The 17,230-nt window shown below is 41.2% G+C and overlaps 2 protein-coding genes across 3 annotated transcripts; one reads left to right on the forward strand and one right to left on the reverse strand.

Moving 5' to 3' along the window:
• Window positions 1–391: 391 nt before the first annotated feature.
• Window positions 392–1,700, reverse strand: UQCRQ (ubiquinol-cytochrome c reductase complex III subunit VII). Its single transcript, XM_060008859.1, has 3 exons — window positions 1,562–1,700; window positions 1,237–1,404; window positions 392–589 (listed from the first exon to the last, which is right to left on the reverse strand). The coding sequence occupies exons 2-3, from the start codon at window positions 1,388–1,390 to the stop codon at window positions 495–497; spliced, it is 249 nt and encodes an 82-aa protein (XP_059864842.1). The 5' UTR covers window positions 1,391–1,404; window positions 1,562–1,700; the 3' UTR covers window positions 392–494.
• On the forward strand, window positions 1,676–6,712 carry GDF9 (growth differentiation factor 9). Of its 2 annotated transcripts, XM_060008858.1 has the most exons (3): window positions 1,676–1,744; window positions 4,172–4,367; window positions 5,509–6,712. In XM_060008858.1, exons 2-3 carry the CDS (start codon window positions 4,190–4,192, stop codon window positions 6,474–6,476), a joined length of 1,146 nt encoding a protein of 381 aa, XP_059864841.1. In that variant the 5' UTR covers window positions 1,676–1,744; window positions 4,172–4,189; the 3' UTR covers window positions 6,477–6,712. The 2 variants fall into 2 exon arrangements, with proteins under 2 accessions (XP_059864841.1, XP_059864840.1); XM_060008857.1 differs by lacking the exon at window positions 1,676–1,744 and having other exon boundaries at window positions 3,971–4,367.
• Window positions 6,713–17,230: the final 10,518 nt, after the last annotated feature.

A 17,230-nucleotide genomic window follows, 5' to 3' on the forward strand; every position in this document is an offset into this window, starting at 1 on the left:
AGTGTAATAATGATACTTCAAAGGTAGTTTTGAAGGAAAAAAACCCAAAAAACCAAAGGTAGTTGTGAGGTTTAAAAGAACTTTTTTGTGTAAAGGGCTAAGAAGAGTACCTGACACACTGTAACTACTAGATTTTATTGTCAGTATGGAAATAGTGGGCAGGGAGCCAACATTACCCACAGTCGATGCCATCCACGACTGTTCAGCTACAGGAGTAGCTGCAGCTACATTCTTGTAGGTTATGGAACAAGGAGCGAGCTACAATCCTTCACCAAACTCAGACTAGCCAAAACCGTTCAGGACTCATGCTGGGGAGGGGAATTCATGAACTTGAAAAGTAACAGTCACATCCAAGGACTCTGCTCACACAAAACGCAAAATCATAACAGTGCAGCCTACAATAAGTTTATTGTGTCTTCAAGACACTGCAATGTAGACTCCTCTCCCAGAGAAGGGTCTTTCAGAGACAAGGAACTATTATCCAGATGAGTTGCTCATTTGTCATTTTCATAGGCAGCTGGATTCTTCCTCTTGGATTTCTCAAACTCCTGGGTTCCCCATGTGTAGACAAGATAAAACACTACGAATGCTATAAAAATAATAAATGAAAATAAGCAGTGAGCACTTACAAGACACATGGATCTCAGTCCTCTTTTCTGATTCACAACATATTCTGCCTTCCTGTCTCTAGTTTTTAAGAAACCACTCTTAAACGAGACGATCAAGAAAAGTTACATTACAAACCCATTTTTACAGGTGTGTAAAAGAAAGGGGTTTACCCAGGAAAATTGGTGACCAACTCTTCCCTTATGGCTCCCCTGTTGCACATTTTAAAATATTTTAATGAGATGAGATCAAATTCACATAACATAAACTTCATCATTTAACCATTTTGAAACGTACACTTCTGTAGTTTTTAGCAAAGTCACAATGTTGTGCAACTATCATCACTATCTGCTGCACCTTTAACACAAAACAGTTCATCGCTAAGAAGTGGGTAAAGATGACCTCAGAGGGAGACGCTGGAGTCACACAAGTGACCTTGGGCCTGTCATTTAAGTTCTCTATGACTCACCTCCCTCGTCTATAAGATGGGGAGGATATGACCAGTTCAACGTCATTCAGGACTATTCAATGAGAAAACGTGTGTATGGCGAGCTGTAGAGTGCTCAGTGAGGGACCCGCAGTGCCCACTGTGGATGGGAGTCCAGCCCCCCGCCCGGCCAGAACACTCACGCGGCGCGACGCGAAGGATGCACGCCCGAGTGCGGCGCAGCACGTTGGGGATGCCCTTGCTGAAGTAGTGCGGGAAGGCGCGCTGCTCAAAGGGCGACAAGCTGTAGGTGATTACATGCCGCATCCGCATCAGATGCCCAAACTCGCGGCCCATGGTCGCGGTGGCGCCTGCAGGACGGAGGGTGGAAAGGCGCTGGGCTCAGGTCCCGGACATGCCGCCCCCAACCCGAGGCTCTCCCCGGCGCTCCTCATCCCTCCCAGCCTAGACGGCGCCCCCACCCCGCCAGGGCCACCGAGACCGCACTACCGGACCCCACTCCCGCACCGAGGTCACCTCGCCCTCCGCAGCGCGGGATCCACCGGCTTCCGTCCACCACTTCCGGTAGGATCGGACGCCGCGCTAGGAGGCAGTGAGGTCACTTCCGGGAGGACCCCTTCTCGGCTGTCTCCGGAGGAAGGCGCCGTCCTCACCGGGCGGGAGAGGAGCGCCCCGGCCGAGTGACGTGAGGTGGGTGGTGCCTGCTTGGGGGTGGGGCCAAGCGCGACTGAGTGGGCTCTGGGGGCACCCTCTCGAGTCTCTCAAACTTCTCCTCGGTTCCCGCCTTTCCCGGGAGCCGCACGGACTAAGAGTTGAAGAGCCAGGGCCCCGCCGGCCTCGAGGGCCTCGCTGGCCGCGCGCTTAGGGTCGGGTGTTCTCCCGTGGTGGAGAGCGCCCCTGAAGCCGCCGCCTGGCAGCCGACGCGACGTTTTGTAGGGTTTTGTCCAGTAGCTGGAACAGGAATCGGTTATGTTCAAGCTCTCAGCGACCTCAGGCCCCGAATCAGGGACACGGATCTGGGACTTCTCTTGGCACCCATCGGATTAGAATCCACTGGCAGGGTGTAGACTTTCCCAAGAGAGAATAAAAATGTTTCCTCAAATTTAGCCACAGGAGCCCTCAAGTAATAGTCCAGCAACTGCTGAACAGCTGTTAGTGGTGGTAGGAGGGAAGAAAGAAGCGACCTCCACAGCAGCCGGCTTCTCTCGGACAGGGTTCTGCCGCGGGCGGGATGTCACGTTGCCCACAGTTCACTCCACTTCCCAGGAGGGAAGCGATTCCATTTTCGGAAAAGTGCTGTCTGCTTAAGGATGCCGCTGTCCTGTACAGCTGACTGACTTTTCCACTTGATGCAGCATGTCTGTGAATGTTTTGTTCATGGCATTGCTGGCCATGTGTAATCTAGGACTAAGTTCTCATTCAACAGTTTGGCTGTGTTTTATAATCCTGCTTACCAGCCACGGGCCAGGGAGGCTTGGCAGGCAATGAACTTAAAATTTACAAATAGGGACTTCCCTGGTGGCGCAGTGGCTAAGAATCCACCTGCCAATGCAGGGGACACGGGTTCGAGGCCTGGTCCAGGAAGATCCCACATGCCGTGGAGTAACTAAGCCCATGTGCCACAACTACTGAGCCTGAGCTCTAGAGCCAGCGAGCCACAACTACTGACCCCACGTGCCACAACTACTAGCCGGCACGCCTAGAGCCCGTGCTCCGCAACAAGAGAAGCCACCGCAATGAGAAGACAGTGCACCACAAGGAAAAGCAGCCCCCGCTCGCGGCAACTAGAGAAAACTCGCGTGCAGCGATGAAGACCCAATGCAGCCAAAAATAAACAATAAATAAATAAATTTATTTTAAAAATATTTACAAATATACCTCGGTTTTATCAGCCTGGGTACTGCATAGACTGGTCTGTATCTTATACCATGAGTATATTCAGCTCTTCATTGTGCACGCATCTCATTTTTTCTAAAACATAATCTCTAACCTGATTTTAGCTCAGAGGCAAGAACATAAATACTTATAACAGTTAAGAACAAAAATATCCTAGCAAATTCTACTACCATTAGAGTGATTAATAAAAAATAAAACTTTCAATTATTTTCTAGCACCTGAAAACACCTCTAAACCTTTCAACTAAAGTATGTATAGATGAATGTGCAGACCAAAGTAAAGGCATCAAGATAATTATATTTAAAAATGAGTCAGGATTAAAGGCGATGTCCTCCTTTTTAAAAGCATATTGCAGTATTCCAAGTACATATCCTTACTAAGCTACCTGAGAGAACTAGGCAACTTAATAGTTCTGTGCTCTCTGGAATTTCATTGCCAATTGTGACTTTCTCTCACCCTCCAAATCAACATGCAGTAAATTATTCTAAGCACCTGGAAGTGGGAGAGGTGATGAGAATAGAGAGGGAGAGTAAACCGAATACCATAAGTTGCATACCAACAGATCTGTGTATCATCATGAATAATTAGTTAGCCTTTCCATGTCCCTTGGAAGTTTCAGCAAGCACCTAAGGAACACTTTAAGGATGCTAATCTCTCTCAGAAAATGGGTGGTTTTATTTTAAGAGCCTTCCTCAATTCCTCTTAGCCTTTCAGCTACATAACTAGTCCATTAACTTAAGCGATTTTAAATAAATGCCAGGGAAAAGGAAAAGGAAAGCTACATAACCAAGTAAATCTGTATCTAGTTAGGAGAAATTGGATAAATAGGGTGTTATCAGCTGTTTGACATACAGCTGATAAAATTACCTTCAGCTAGGCATCCTTGATGTCTGATTACAGAAGTGAACCTAGCCCACGCACACACCTAACATTTATTTAAGAGACCAACAGAGGCTCTTCCTGGCTTTTAGGAAGAAGACTGGTATGGGGAAACGTGTTTCTTGCTAATTCTTCCAAGCCATGGCACTTCCCAGCAAGTTCTTCCTTTGTTTTTGCTGCTTTGCCTGGCTCTGTTTTCCTATTAGCCTTGGTTCTCAGGCTTCTAGGGGAGAAGCTCAGATTGCAGCTAGTGCTCCATTGGAAACTGAGGCTGAGCCTCAGTCCTCTCTGCAGCCTCTAGATGGGAGACACAGACCTGGCCTCCTTTCCCCTCTCTTTAAGGTTCTGTACAATGGGCAAATGGAGGCCCCCAGGCTGCAGCCAGATGACAGAGCTTTGCACTATATGAAGAGGCTCTATAAGGCATGTGCTACCAAGGAGGGGATCCCGAAATCCAACAGAAGTCACCTCTACAACACTGTTCGGCTCTTCACCCCCTGTGCCCAGCACAAGCAGGCTCCTGGGGACCAGGTGACAGGTGTGTAGGAGCAGACTGGTTAATGTGTGGAGGGAAGAAGATAGACCTTCTGCATTTCAGTTACAGAAAGGATCTGGCCCTTGCTCCTTGACTTACATTTTACTTTGCATGATACTCAATATCAAATTCCAGACAAATCTGGTACTTGATCTTATTGTTTCTTCCTAATGCTCTCTCATGGGTTAAGCTGCGCTAATATGATAGAAGAGACTTAATGGCCCTAAAGGCTGGGAAAGCGCTGCTGGAGGTTAGCATCTTGTCCAAGGTCACAAAATCAAGACTGGAAAAGAGGTATTTTGACTTCTAGTTGCATATTCTTCTCATTCTACCAATTCTGGCCTGGATATGTGCCTAAAGAATCTTTTTCAGTTGTTGGTGTGTTTTATGAAACAGGATATTTACCCATGTTTGTTGCTTTCTGTGAGAGGAAAGCTTAAGTACCTACGTGGAACAGTAGATCCTTATAAGAACAAAGCATTAGTCAACAATTTTGTGTGTGAGAGAGAACAGAACAGCACTATTAAAAAACAGAATCTATATTCACTAGCTCATAACTTACAGAAAACCCTTCTAACTCAGCAGGTCCTTTGTGGCTATTTAAAACCCTTCCTCCTTCCTTGATGTCCTGTTTTGTTATAGTGGGTTTAGAGCCTCCATTTGTTGTCGGTCTCAAGTGTTCCAAATTAACTTAGACAATTATGTTTTCTTTATTGATTCTGTCCATAAGGACTTGAACGTTTTCTTAACAAGCCTGGCAAGTGTCTTTATTACATTTTTCCCCTTAGAGACTCTTCAAGAGAAAAATACTGCTCTCCTCCTTAGCTTCCTCTATGTTTGAAGCAAATTATTAAGATTCTGAAACTTCAGAATGTAGTGAGTCCCGGTTTTAATTCACCACCAGAGCTGTTCTGAATTGCTGGTGATTAAGTATCCAGCTGTAAGTGCTGGGACTTAGTTATGGTACTGGTTACCTGCTTTTTTTTTTTTTATAACACCCATCCCACCCCAACTTTTGTTTTGAGACTTGAGAAAGTGGGAAAAGAAGGGTGGAAGCACATTCTGAGGTGCTAATTCCTTGATCTGACTTTGTGTTGCTTTCGATTTGTATTGAGCATTACTGGTGGCGTGTTTTTCTCCTCAGGTACCCTCCCATCATCAGTGGACCTGCTGTTTAACCTGGATCGTGTTACTGCTGTTGAACATTTACTCAAGTCAGTCTTGCTATACACTTTCAACAACTCCGTTTCTTTTCCCTCTCCTGTTAAATGTGTGTGCAACCTGGTGATAAAAGAGCCAGAGTTTTCTAGCAAGACTCTCCCAAGAGTTCCATACTCATTTACCTTTCACTCACAGTTTGAACTTAGAAAGAAATACAGATGGATTGAGATTGATGTGACGACTCTCCTTCAGCCTCTAGTGGCCTCCAACAAGAGGAGTATTCACATGTCTGTAAACGTTACGTGTGTAAAAGACCAGCTGCAGCATCCTTCAGCGCAGGACTGTCCACTTAACATGACTCTTCTGGTAGCCCCCTCACTGCTTTTATATCTGAATGACACAAGTGCTCAGGCTTATCACAGGTGGTATTCCCTCCACTATAAAAAGAGGCCTTCACAGGGTCCTGACCAGGAGAGAGAGCTGTCTGCCTATCCCATGGGAGAAGAGGCTGCTGAGGGTGTAAGATCGTCCCGTCACCGGAGAGATCAGGAAACTGTCAGCTCTGAATTGAAGAAGCCTCTGGTTCCAGCTTCATTCAATCTGAGTGAATACTTCAAACAGTTTCTTTTTCCCCAAAATGAGTGTGAGCTCCATGACTTTAGACTCAGCTTTAGTCAGCTGAAGTGGGACAACTGGATTGTGGCTCCACACAAATACAACCCTCGATACTGTAAAGGGGACTGTCCCAGGGCGGTCGGACATCGGTATGGCTCTCCGGTTCACACCATGGTGCAGAACATCATCCATGAGAAGCTCGATTCCTCAGTGCCGAGACCATCCTGTGTACCTGCCAAGTACAGCCCTTTGAGTGTTTTGGCGATTGAGCCTGATGGCTCAATCGCTTATAAAGAATATGAAGATATGATAGCCACTAAGTGCACCTGTCGTTAACATAGGCTCCTCTCAAGTAAAACCGTGAGTCTCCTGGCCAAAGTAAATATCGTGCGGCTGTCTGTGCCTTTGGGAGAAAGTTTCATGTATCAAATCTCTAAATGTAATGCAGGGTGTTGTGTAAGGAGGAGCCTGTGTAGATTAGCACATTCTGTGGCATCTATCACTGTAAAGGGATAACAGCTGCCTTTCTCATTTCCAAATGTAAATAAAATGTACTTCTTTGGAAAGCTTTAAATTTTTTTCCCCTGAGTGATTATTTTTTTCTTTTGTAGGAGTCTTGTTTTTGATGTAAGAAAAAAAAGCTTAATTAGCATAAATCTTGGATGGAACTGCAGCTTTAAATAGACAATTCAGATTGCTATAGTCTTATTTAATGGAACCATAAATTCCTGTGAGTGGCATAAATTTTCTCTGTGTGTGGTTTTAATTAAAGATTTGCTTTTAAATGGTCATTTGAGAGAGAGAGGAAATGTGTCTAAAAGATAGTCTCAGCTCCACTTACTATCCCTTTTTCAGAGTGAGAGAGACTAACTTCTCTATATCCTGACGAAGTGAGAGTCATTAGACTAGAGAGTATGCAATATAACCCATATCTGTTGTATTAGTGATTGGTACTAACTCTGCTCCTTAGATGGCTTTTTTAAATTGATTGACTCATGTCAAACAATAACATTTGTCCCATTTATTTAAAGGAAATAGCCTTGCAAATTTTCCCAAGAAAATGCAGAGTTCAAGGTTTTTAAAACGTATTTTCTCCTTTATATATTTTAAAACTCTGACCCATTGCAAGGAGGTCAAGAAGCGTTTCTTCTTGGCTGGTTGGCTTGTTTTTGCTGCTTTCCCTCAGCTCCTATCACTCCACCCCGACAGGTTTTTTTTCCAGGTGGATATAGCACTGTTAGCACTAAATTAAGCTGGCAGTGACTAGGTTATATTACAGAGCAGGCCTTGTTTGGATATGAGGGCTTTTATGTGGGTTTTCAGTAAACCTACCTTGAGAAAGCCCTGGAGGCGCAGAGTCCGGGGCCGATGCAGTGATTTTTTTCAGAGTTTGTAAAACCCTTATCTACAAACCAAAAGCAACTCCAAGATGCAAGTACTTCTCATTCTTGTAAATGATTTTTGCTTGGTGCTTAGTGTCTAAAGAAGTCAGCTGGGATTTTGATAGGGATTGTGTTGAATCTATAGATTAGTTTGGGGTGTACGGCCATCTTAACAATGTTAAGTCTTCCAATCCACAGGTGTGAGAAGTTTTTCCACTTAGTTAGATCTTTCATTTCTTTAGAAAGTATTTTGTAGTTTTCGAGTATGTTTTGCACTTTACATTATTAAATTTATTTCTAAGTATTCTCTTTTGATGCTGTTGGGAATGAAATTGTTTTCTTAGCTTTATTTTTGAATTGTTTCCTGGTGTTATCTTGTATACACCTTAAAAACCTGCACACACTGTCCAAAATGCTCTATCTGCTCATGATTTTTTCCCTCCAAAAAACATTTTTTCCAAAAAATGGGACTGAAAAGTTTTAGGTGGCCTAGTTTCCAAATAACTTTGCCATCTGTTGTATAACTTGAAGGAGTCATTACTCTTGGGTAAATGAAGCTGCAAGTATAAGAGATAAAATGGTGTTTCAGGGTTTTGTATCATTCTCTGTCATTCTTAGGAGTGAAAAAATATTTGGAATGGCCAGGGCATGAGTGATGGTGGCAAGGTACAACTGAGCTTATTTAAAGGTAAATCTCCCTTAAATATGGCTGTTTTCAAATGGACCACATGAAATCTACATCAACTTTAAGGATTCCTCATAGTTCCCCAAATGCCCAAAACTGACATTTTTTTCCCCCTTAAACAGGGGAGTTTGTTTTGCTTTATTGTTGTTTTGGGGTGGTTTGTTTTTTTTCATGGCCTAGTTCTGCGGCTGAGTATGGAATACGGTCGGCAATCAGAGGTTTTGAAAAGAAGAAAATGGTGGGGTAGTTTTGGTGGAAGTTAAGTATTAGGGTCAATGCCAAAATTAGGAGTAGATAAATATTATAGTTCATCCGTATAGGTAAGTTCTAAAATTGACTGACTTAAAACACTTTTGCACAGTGTTTTGATGCTATAGCTGAGTAATGATAGCTTGAAAACCGTAAGCTTTACTTCCCCCATCCCTTTAGGCTTTATTTGTAAATCTAGTCTCTTTCATTCAGAGGACAGCGTTAATATGCAGGGCTTCTATATCTGCTGAATTTAAACTTCAAAGATTCTCTTCTACACAATCGAGGAGGATACACTAGTCTCCTAACTGCCTTCTCCGTATGAAACCTGTGTTTCTTCAGTTACTCTTATAAAAGCTGCCAATTTAGAAAATAAATGAGAAAGGACCATAGTGATTTAGATCTGGAAATTCAAGGATGAGGCTTCATCTGCCTTAAATAGGTGCATTCAGCTTTGGTATTTAGTCCAGATGAGATACGAGGTCACCTAACTTGATGAGTGCCTTAGTGTACCAAGGAACAATGGGCCATGTCAGGAGCTGGGTTCTCCTTCAGCTCTGAGTTTCCTGCTCTTTATCGGTTTAAATCAACTCCTGTGTTACGCTGAATACTTTGTTTTACTAATCAGCTTCAGGAGCAGCAGCTGCTCGAGTTGGTTCAGAACTCAATTTAGACAGCCTGTGGGAAAAATTAAGTTGCTCTTTCACGAGGTAAAGGAGGAAGTATTCCTGACTATATAAGTGATAAAAGAAAAATGCTCAGACAGAAGAACTTGGTTTATATCAAAAATTTAAGTAATTGATTTCAATTTGCAACTTTGGAGAGATTGTAACTTATAAAATAATTGAAATGAAATTAAAACACTTAAAATACTCTTTAGAATATTTAGAGGATGTTAAGTCCCCAAAACATTCCTTAAATATAGAGATTGGCTGAGTGGATTATGATAGAGCAGAAAAGTATGCTGTTTTATACATTAACTGTTCTATAAATAGACGGAAAAATAAACACAACCTGGAGATTTAGACACTTCATCCTTTACCAGAATTGACAAGCCAAGTAGGTTCTCTTCATGTGGTTAATTACTTCCTGATGGAGATGTCCTTCCCAAACCCCATTTATACTAGTCAATTTTTGGAAAGGGGCTTGATCGGTCAGTAAGACTAGGACTATTTCAATATCCATTTAAAGAACAGGATTTTATAGATGGCCTGACAGTAATTTCTTCGTTCTACCTTACTACGTAATACAACTTGTATGGAAGAATTGAGTAACTAGATAAATGTGGATAAGAGTCAGCTGTATATTTTGGACATCTTATTAAGAATAAGTGCTTTGTGAACAGTTCAGAGTCATTTACAGACCTGTCTGTGGTGCTGGTGTCTTTGCACATTGAAGTGCTGTGACAGGCAGTGTTAGGAGTTCATAGCCTGTGCCTGGATGTCATTTTGGCATTCTCAGAAATAATTAGCTCATTGAATAAATATTTATTGAACACTGACTATGGGCAGGTGCTGTGTGTGCTTAAGAACAGTCTGATGTCCTCAGCTCCGGGAAAAATATATCACCTACCAGAAATGGAGACTTCCTTTATTATTAAGTTCCAACAGTGAGCGTTCAGCACCACAGAACATTCTGTGGAGGAATACATTTTGGGGTGGTACTACATAAGCAGGCTGAATGAATACTAAATTATCTTACCTTTAGAATTTTTTAATTAAACTTTTTAAAGATAATTATAGATTCACATGTTATTGTAAGAAATAATAGAGAGATCACATGTATCCTTTATCCACTTCCCTCAATAACATCTTGCAAAACTATAGCATACTGTCACAACTAGGATATTGACATTGATACACTAAGTTAGAATTTTTCACACGTTGAAACCAACTTGGGTCAAGGGAAATGTTGACCCTAACATCAATAAAGTTTTGATATCTCTGGGTGGAAATAATGGTTCAATATTTTTTTGTCTAACACCATTTCATCTCTACCTTTGAAATTTTGAGGGTTTTTTAATTGAAGTATAGTTGATGTACAATATTATGTTGCAGGTGTATAATATAGCAGGTTACAGTTTTTAAGTTATACTCCATTTCCAGTTACTATAAAATATTGGCTATATTCTGTGTTGTACAGTACATCCTTGTAGCTTATTTTATACATAATTGTTTGTACCTCTTAATCCCCTACCCCTATCTTGCCCCTCCCCACTTCCCTCTCCCCACTGGTAACCACTAGTTTATTCTCTATAACTGTGAGTCTGTTTCTTTTTTTTTTTATTCACTAGTTTGTTGCATTTTTCGATTCCACATGTGAATGATATACAGTATTTGTCTTTGTCTGACTTATTTCACTTGGCATAATACCCTCCAAGTTCATCCATGTTATGGCAAATGGCAAAATTTCATTCTTTTTTATGATTGAGCAGTATTCCATTGTATGTGTATATATATATATATACGTGAGTATATACATATATATATATATGCCACATTTTCTTTATCCACTCATCTGTTGATGAGCGCTTACTTTACTTTCTTGGCAATTGTAAATAATGCTGCTATGAACACTGGGGTGCATTTATCTTTTCAAATTAGTGTTTCTGTTTCTTGTGGATATATACCCAGGAGCAGAATCATTGGGTCATATGGTAATTCTATGTTTAGATGTTTTTAAAACCTCCATACTGTTTTCCGTAGTGTATGCACCAGTTTACATTCTCACCAACAGTGTATGAGGGTTCTCTTTTCTCCACATCCTCAACATTTGTTATTTGTGTTCTATTTGATGATAGCCATTCTAACAGGTGTGAGGTGATACCTCATTGTGGTTTTAATTTGCATTTCCCTGATGATTAGCGATGTTGAGCATCTTTTCATGTACCAGTTGGCCATCTGCGTGTCCTCTTTTGAAAAATGTCTAGTCAAGTCTTCTGCCCATTTTTTAATTGAGTTTGTTTCTTTGAGTTGTATGAGCTGTTGATATGTTTTGGATATTAACCCCTTATTGGCCATATCATTCGCAATTATTTTTTCCCATTCTATAGGTTGTCTTTTTATTTTCTCAATGATTTCCTTTGCTCTGCAGAAGTTTTTAAGTTTAATTAGGTCCCATTTGTTTATTTTTGCTTTTATTTCCTTTGCTTTAGGAGACAGATCCAAAAAAATATTGCAAAGATTTATGGCAAAGGGTCTTCTGCCTATGTTTGCCTCTCGGAATTTTATGGTATCTGGTCTTACATTTAGGTCTTTAATCCATTTTGAGTTTACTTTTGTATATGGTGTTAGAGAATGTTCTAATTTCATTCTTTTACATGTAGCTGTCCAGTTTTCCTAGCACTACTTTTTGAGGAGACTGTTTTTTCTCCATTGTATGTGCTTGCCTCCTTTGTCATAGGTTAATTGACTATACATGTGTGCGTTCATTTATGGGCTCTCTGTTCTGTTCCAAAGCTTTGATTACTCTAGCTTTGTAGTATAGTTTGAAGTCAAGAAGTGTGATTGCTCCAGCTCTGTTCTTCTTTATCAAGGCTATATTGGCTATTCATGGTCTTTTGTGTTTCCACACAAATTTTAAAATTATTTGTTCTAGTTCTGTGAAGAATGCCATTGGTAGTTTAATAGGGATTGCAGTAAATCTGCAGATTGCCTTGGGTAGTATGGTCATCTTAACAATATTAATTCTTCCAATCCAAGAACATGGTACATATTTCCATCTGTTTACGTTGTCTTCAGTTTCTTTCATCTGTGTCTTACGGTTTTCTGAGTACAGGTGTTTTACCTCCTTAGGTAAGTTTATTCCTAGGTATTTTACTTTTTTTGCTGCAATGGTAAATGGGATTGTTCCCTTAATTTCCTTTTCTGATCTTTTGTTGTTAGTGTATAGGAATGCAAGGGATTTCTGTGCATTAATTTTGTGTCCTGCAACTTTACTGAATTCTTGGATGAGCTCTAGTAGTTTTCTGGTGGCATCTTTAGGATTTTATATGTATTGTATGTTTACTTTCCATGTATAGTATGTATATTTTCTATGTATGTCATCTGCAAACAGTGACAGTTTTACTTCTTGCATTCCAATTTAGATTCCTTTTATTTCTTCTCTGATTGCTGTGGCTAGGACTTCCAAAACTATGTTCAATAAGAGTGGCAAGATTGGACATTCTTGTCTTGTTCCTGATCTTAGTGGAAATGCTTTCAGCTTTTCACTGTTGAGAATGATGGTAGCTTTGAGTTTGTCATATATGGCCTTTATTATATTTTGAGGTATGTTTCCCTATACCTACTTTCTAGAGAGGTTTTTTTTTATCATAAATGGATATTGAGTTTTGTCAAAAGTTTTTCCTGCATTTAATGAGATGATCATATGAGGTTTTTTTTAACATCTTTATTGAGGTATAATTGCTTTACATTGTTGTGTTAGTTTCTGCTGTATAACAAAGTGAATCAGCTATACGCATACATATATCCCCATATCCCCTCCCTCTTGCATCTCCCTCCCACCCTCCCTGTCCCACCCTTCTAGGTGGTCACAAAGCACCAAGCTGATCTCCCTGTGCTATGCAGCTGCTTCCCACTAGCTATCCTTTTTACATTTGGTAGCATATATATGTCAATGCCACTCTCTCACTTCATCTCAGCTTACCCTTCCCACTCCCCGTGTCCTCAAGTCCATTCTCTACGTCTGCATCTTTATTCCTGTCCTGCCCCTAGGTTCTTCAGAACCATTTTTTTTTTTTAGATTCCATATATATGTGTTAGCATATGGTATTTGTTTTTCTCTTTCTGACTTACTTCACTCTGTATGACGGACTCTAGGTCCATCCACCTCACTACAAATAACTCAATTTCATTTCTTTTTATGGCTGAGTAATATTCCATTGTATATATGTGCCACATCTTTATCCATTCATCTGTAGATGGACTTAGGTTGCTTCCATGTCCTGACTATTGTAAATAGAGCTGCAATGAACATTGTGGTACATGACTCTTTTTGAATTATGGTTCATGCTTGGGGTGGGGGAGTACACACTGGATCCAACTGTTCCATCTACATACTCGGGCAATACCCACTTAGTTGTTGCTGGCACGGCTGCCTTCCATAGCACATGGCATCTTCATTTCCTGAGCTTCCCAGCATTCTCTGCTGTGACTCACCTAGCTTCTCAATGACATCCCCACCCCCTGCAGGTTTAGGTTTCTTTTTTAATTAGCTCTGCTCATTCTTCCAGACAATTTTAATTCCAAAACTTTGTTCACACACCTGCTGTGCTCTCCTTACCTGTTCTTTGCCCTATGGGTATATTTGATAATCACTTCTAATGTTAGTGGGAGGGACTAGAGACCAGTGCATGTGCTCAGCTCTCCAAATCAAAAATGGGTACATCTTTAAGCAGCATGTAAAGTCCTTGTTCAAACCTCTGCTTAGAGAAAGTGGGTAAGAAAAACTCCATTGCAAACTGTAATCCCTTTGTGACCTGAAAAGAACTTTCCACATGTCTCTATTTGATGGCTTCCATAAACTTCACCATCTAATCCTGGTCTAGTCAGTTTTGGTTAAGGAAAGTGAAAGTATGTCTAAAACAGGAGAACATCCAATATTTGGGATGCATACCATATTTAATGTAAAAAAGTACTTCATTAGATACTATTGACTAGCAGGACTAGTATTAACTACCTGCCAATAAATAATCTGAAGTTTTGTCTAAATGTAGGAAAACTGAGTTCAATTGTACCTGCAGAAAAGGGAAATACAAGCTTAAGAGTTTATTAAAGTCGAAATAAAGGTGAATGTGCCTAGCTTCCATTGCATCATTTGCCAGGAAAATTTGTACTTCAAACCTTGCAAATCATTGCATGATTGGAGAAGAAAGTAATCAGGATCGTAAGTTTTCGTTGTGTTCATACCCTTGACCATTACCAGTCTGAAATATTTGTAAAGGGCTAAAGCAGCGTTGTGGAGATTAAGGAATCTCGGGGATTTTCTGAGTTGATGTCAGACATTGAGCACTTCCTGGAATTCATGGCTTCATCTTATCCAGCTCCTTCTCCATCAAAACTATAGGCAGATGAGGTAAAAAGAATCCCCAAGAGAGCAGTACTTGGTTTATTACTACTCATCAGATCATATTCCAGAGAGGACAGTAGGCATGCCCCAGGGAACAGAGCATGAGTTCTGGAACCACCCTGGCTGTAACTTCAGGCAAGTGAGTTAACCTCTGTGAACCCAGTTTCCTCATCTGTAAAATGGGGGAAAAACAGTACCTATTTCATAGGGTTGTCTTGTGGATTAACTAAGTTAATACATCTAAAGAGCTTAGAACAATGTCATGCAAATAGACTCTCACTAAGTGCTGCTTTTATTAATACCACCATAACTAAGATGCTCCGAACCTGTGCTGTCCAATACAGTAGTCACTTGCTACATGTGGCTATTGAGCATTTAAAATGTGGCTTATCAAAACTGAGGTGAAAAAAAAAAAAAAAAACTGAGGTGAGCTGTGAAGGTAAAATACACACCAGATCTCAAAGACTTAGTATGAAAAAATGTAAAACACCTAATTTTGTTATATTAGTTACATGTTGAATATATTTGGATATATTAAATATGTATATATATTTAATATATATTAACATTTATTTCACCTGTTTCTCTTTTACTTTTTAATGTGGCTATTAGATAACTTAAGACTACATTTGTGGCTCATTCTATTTCTCTTGGGCCGCACAACAGCTTCTTCCTCATGTGATTTCACTCTTAACTCCACCCTGATATTGCCCCCACCCCAAGGTAGAGTTCCTGACACAAATTACACACATTATTCAGTCAACCGTCAGTACGGATGGCGTTCTGCACCTGGATTCGACCCACCTCAGGACGTGCAAACTGTGGATAGGGTGGGCTGACTGTACTACACTGCTTTATATAAGGGACTTGAACATCATGGAGTCTGGTATCCGCAGGGGGTCCTGGAACCAATCCCCTCGATACCAAGGGACGACTATATATTTATCACTTAATCTGGTACAGTTACTCCTCCTAGCTGTCTTTCGAATAATGATACTCGAATGTACTTCTTTCCCACTATGGAACTGCCCAAGCCTGGTAGAATCATTGTTGGTAAAAGATAAGTCACAGCTCTCACTGATGAGAACAGTGACAACAACTTGAGGAGAGAGGCACAGACTGATATGTACAGAAGCTTGCATTAATTTTTTGTAGCTACCTTTGGAGTATAGTTCTCAGGGGCTGATTATCTGCCCCATCCAAGTCAGAGGAACTGATAAACTCTGTCCACCAGAAAGACCCTGGACCTAGTTCTGCTGACATTCTTTTTCTTAGAAGAAACCACATGTGTGAAGCTGAGAATTACCATGTAGATACACATATGGTGTCAGATTGGAATATGCCTTCACTTAATAGGTCCTGACAGTAATTTAGGTATTCTGATTATATTTTCAAGTCAGATCAAAATTTGATAACAGGTAGTACTAGGCTATATACTTTTTGAAAAAATATATTTATTTATTTTGGCTGCCCTGGGTCTTAGTTGCGGCATGCGGGATCTTTAGCTTCGACACGTGGACTTCTTAGCTGTAGCGTGCAAACTCTTAGTTGAGGTATGTGGGATCTAGTTCCCCGACCAGGGATTGAACCTGGGCCCCCTGCATTGGGAGCATGGAGTCTTACCCACTGGACCACCATGGAAGTCCCTAGGCTATATACTTTTGATAGGACTCCTTTCGTATTGCTGCTAAAGACTTAAAAAAAAAAAAAAAACTAGTAGACTTTAATTCATCCTCAATAGTAATTTCAGTCATGTGACATCCATGCATGTGAATATTGAGACTTGTGGCCCACAGATAAACCTGAGATCTCCTGGCATGCAAGATGGTTTTAGGTCTGTGAGCAGATGGTGCTCTGGGCTAGTGGGTAAATTAGTGCAAGAATACACGAGCTGGACTTCCCTGGTGGTGCAGTGGTTGGGAGTCTGCCTGCCGATTCAGGGGACACGGGTTCGTGCCCCGGTCTGGGAAGATCCCACATGCCGCGGAGCGGCTGGGCCCGTGAGCCATGGCCGCTGAGCCTGCGCGTCCGGAGCCTGTGCTCCGCAGCGGAAGAAGCCACAGCAGTGAGAGGCCCGCGTACCGCAAAAAAAAAAAAAAAAGAATACACGAGCTTTCTTTCTGCATTTAGTGACACACACTTAAAATGTCAGAGAGGTTACAGCCCTTAGTAAAGACCATTTCTTGCTTATATATGAATATCTTGAGCAAGAATGGGCCAATGTCAGCAACAACTGTTAACTCTATGTGTACATTGTGCAGCCATAGTACATACACATACAGAGAGAAAAATTCACATACCCTAAAATTCATCACTTCAAAGCATACACTTTAGTGATTTTTAGTATACTCACAAGGTGGCGCACCTATCACCAATATCTATAATAATTCCAGAATATTTTCATGGTCCCCAAACAGCACTTCATACCAATTAATACACTCTCCCCACACCCACTCCTCCTCTAGCAGCCACCAATCTGTTTTCTGTCTCTATAGATTTGCCTCTTCTAGACATTTTGTGTTTTTTTAATTTGGTTGCCCCAGGTCTTAGTTGTGGCACGTGCGATCTTTAGTTGCAGCATGTGAACTCTTAGTTGCGGCATGTGGGATCTAGTTCCCTGACCAGGGATAGAACCCAGGCCCCCTGCATTGGGAGCACGGAGTCTTAGCCACTGAACCACCAGGGAAGTCCCAATACATGGTCTT

Source organism: Delphinus delphis, chromosome 3 (assembly GCF_949987515.2).
Source record: "Delphinus delphis chromosome 3, mDelDel1.2, whole genome shotgun sequence".
NCBI lineage: Eukaryota > Metazoa > Chordata > Mammalia > Artiodactyla > Delphinidae > Delphinus > Delphinus delphis.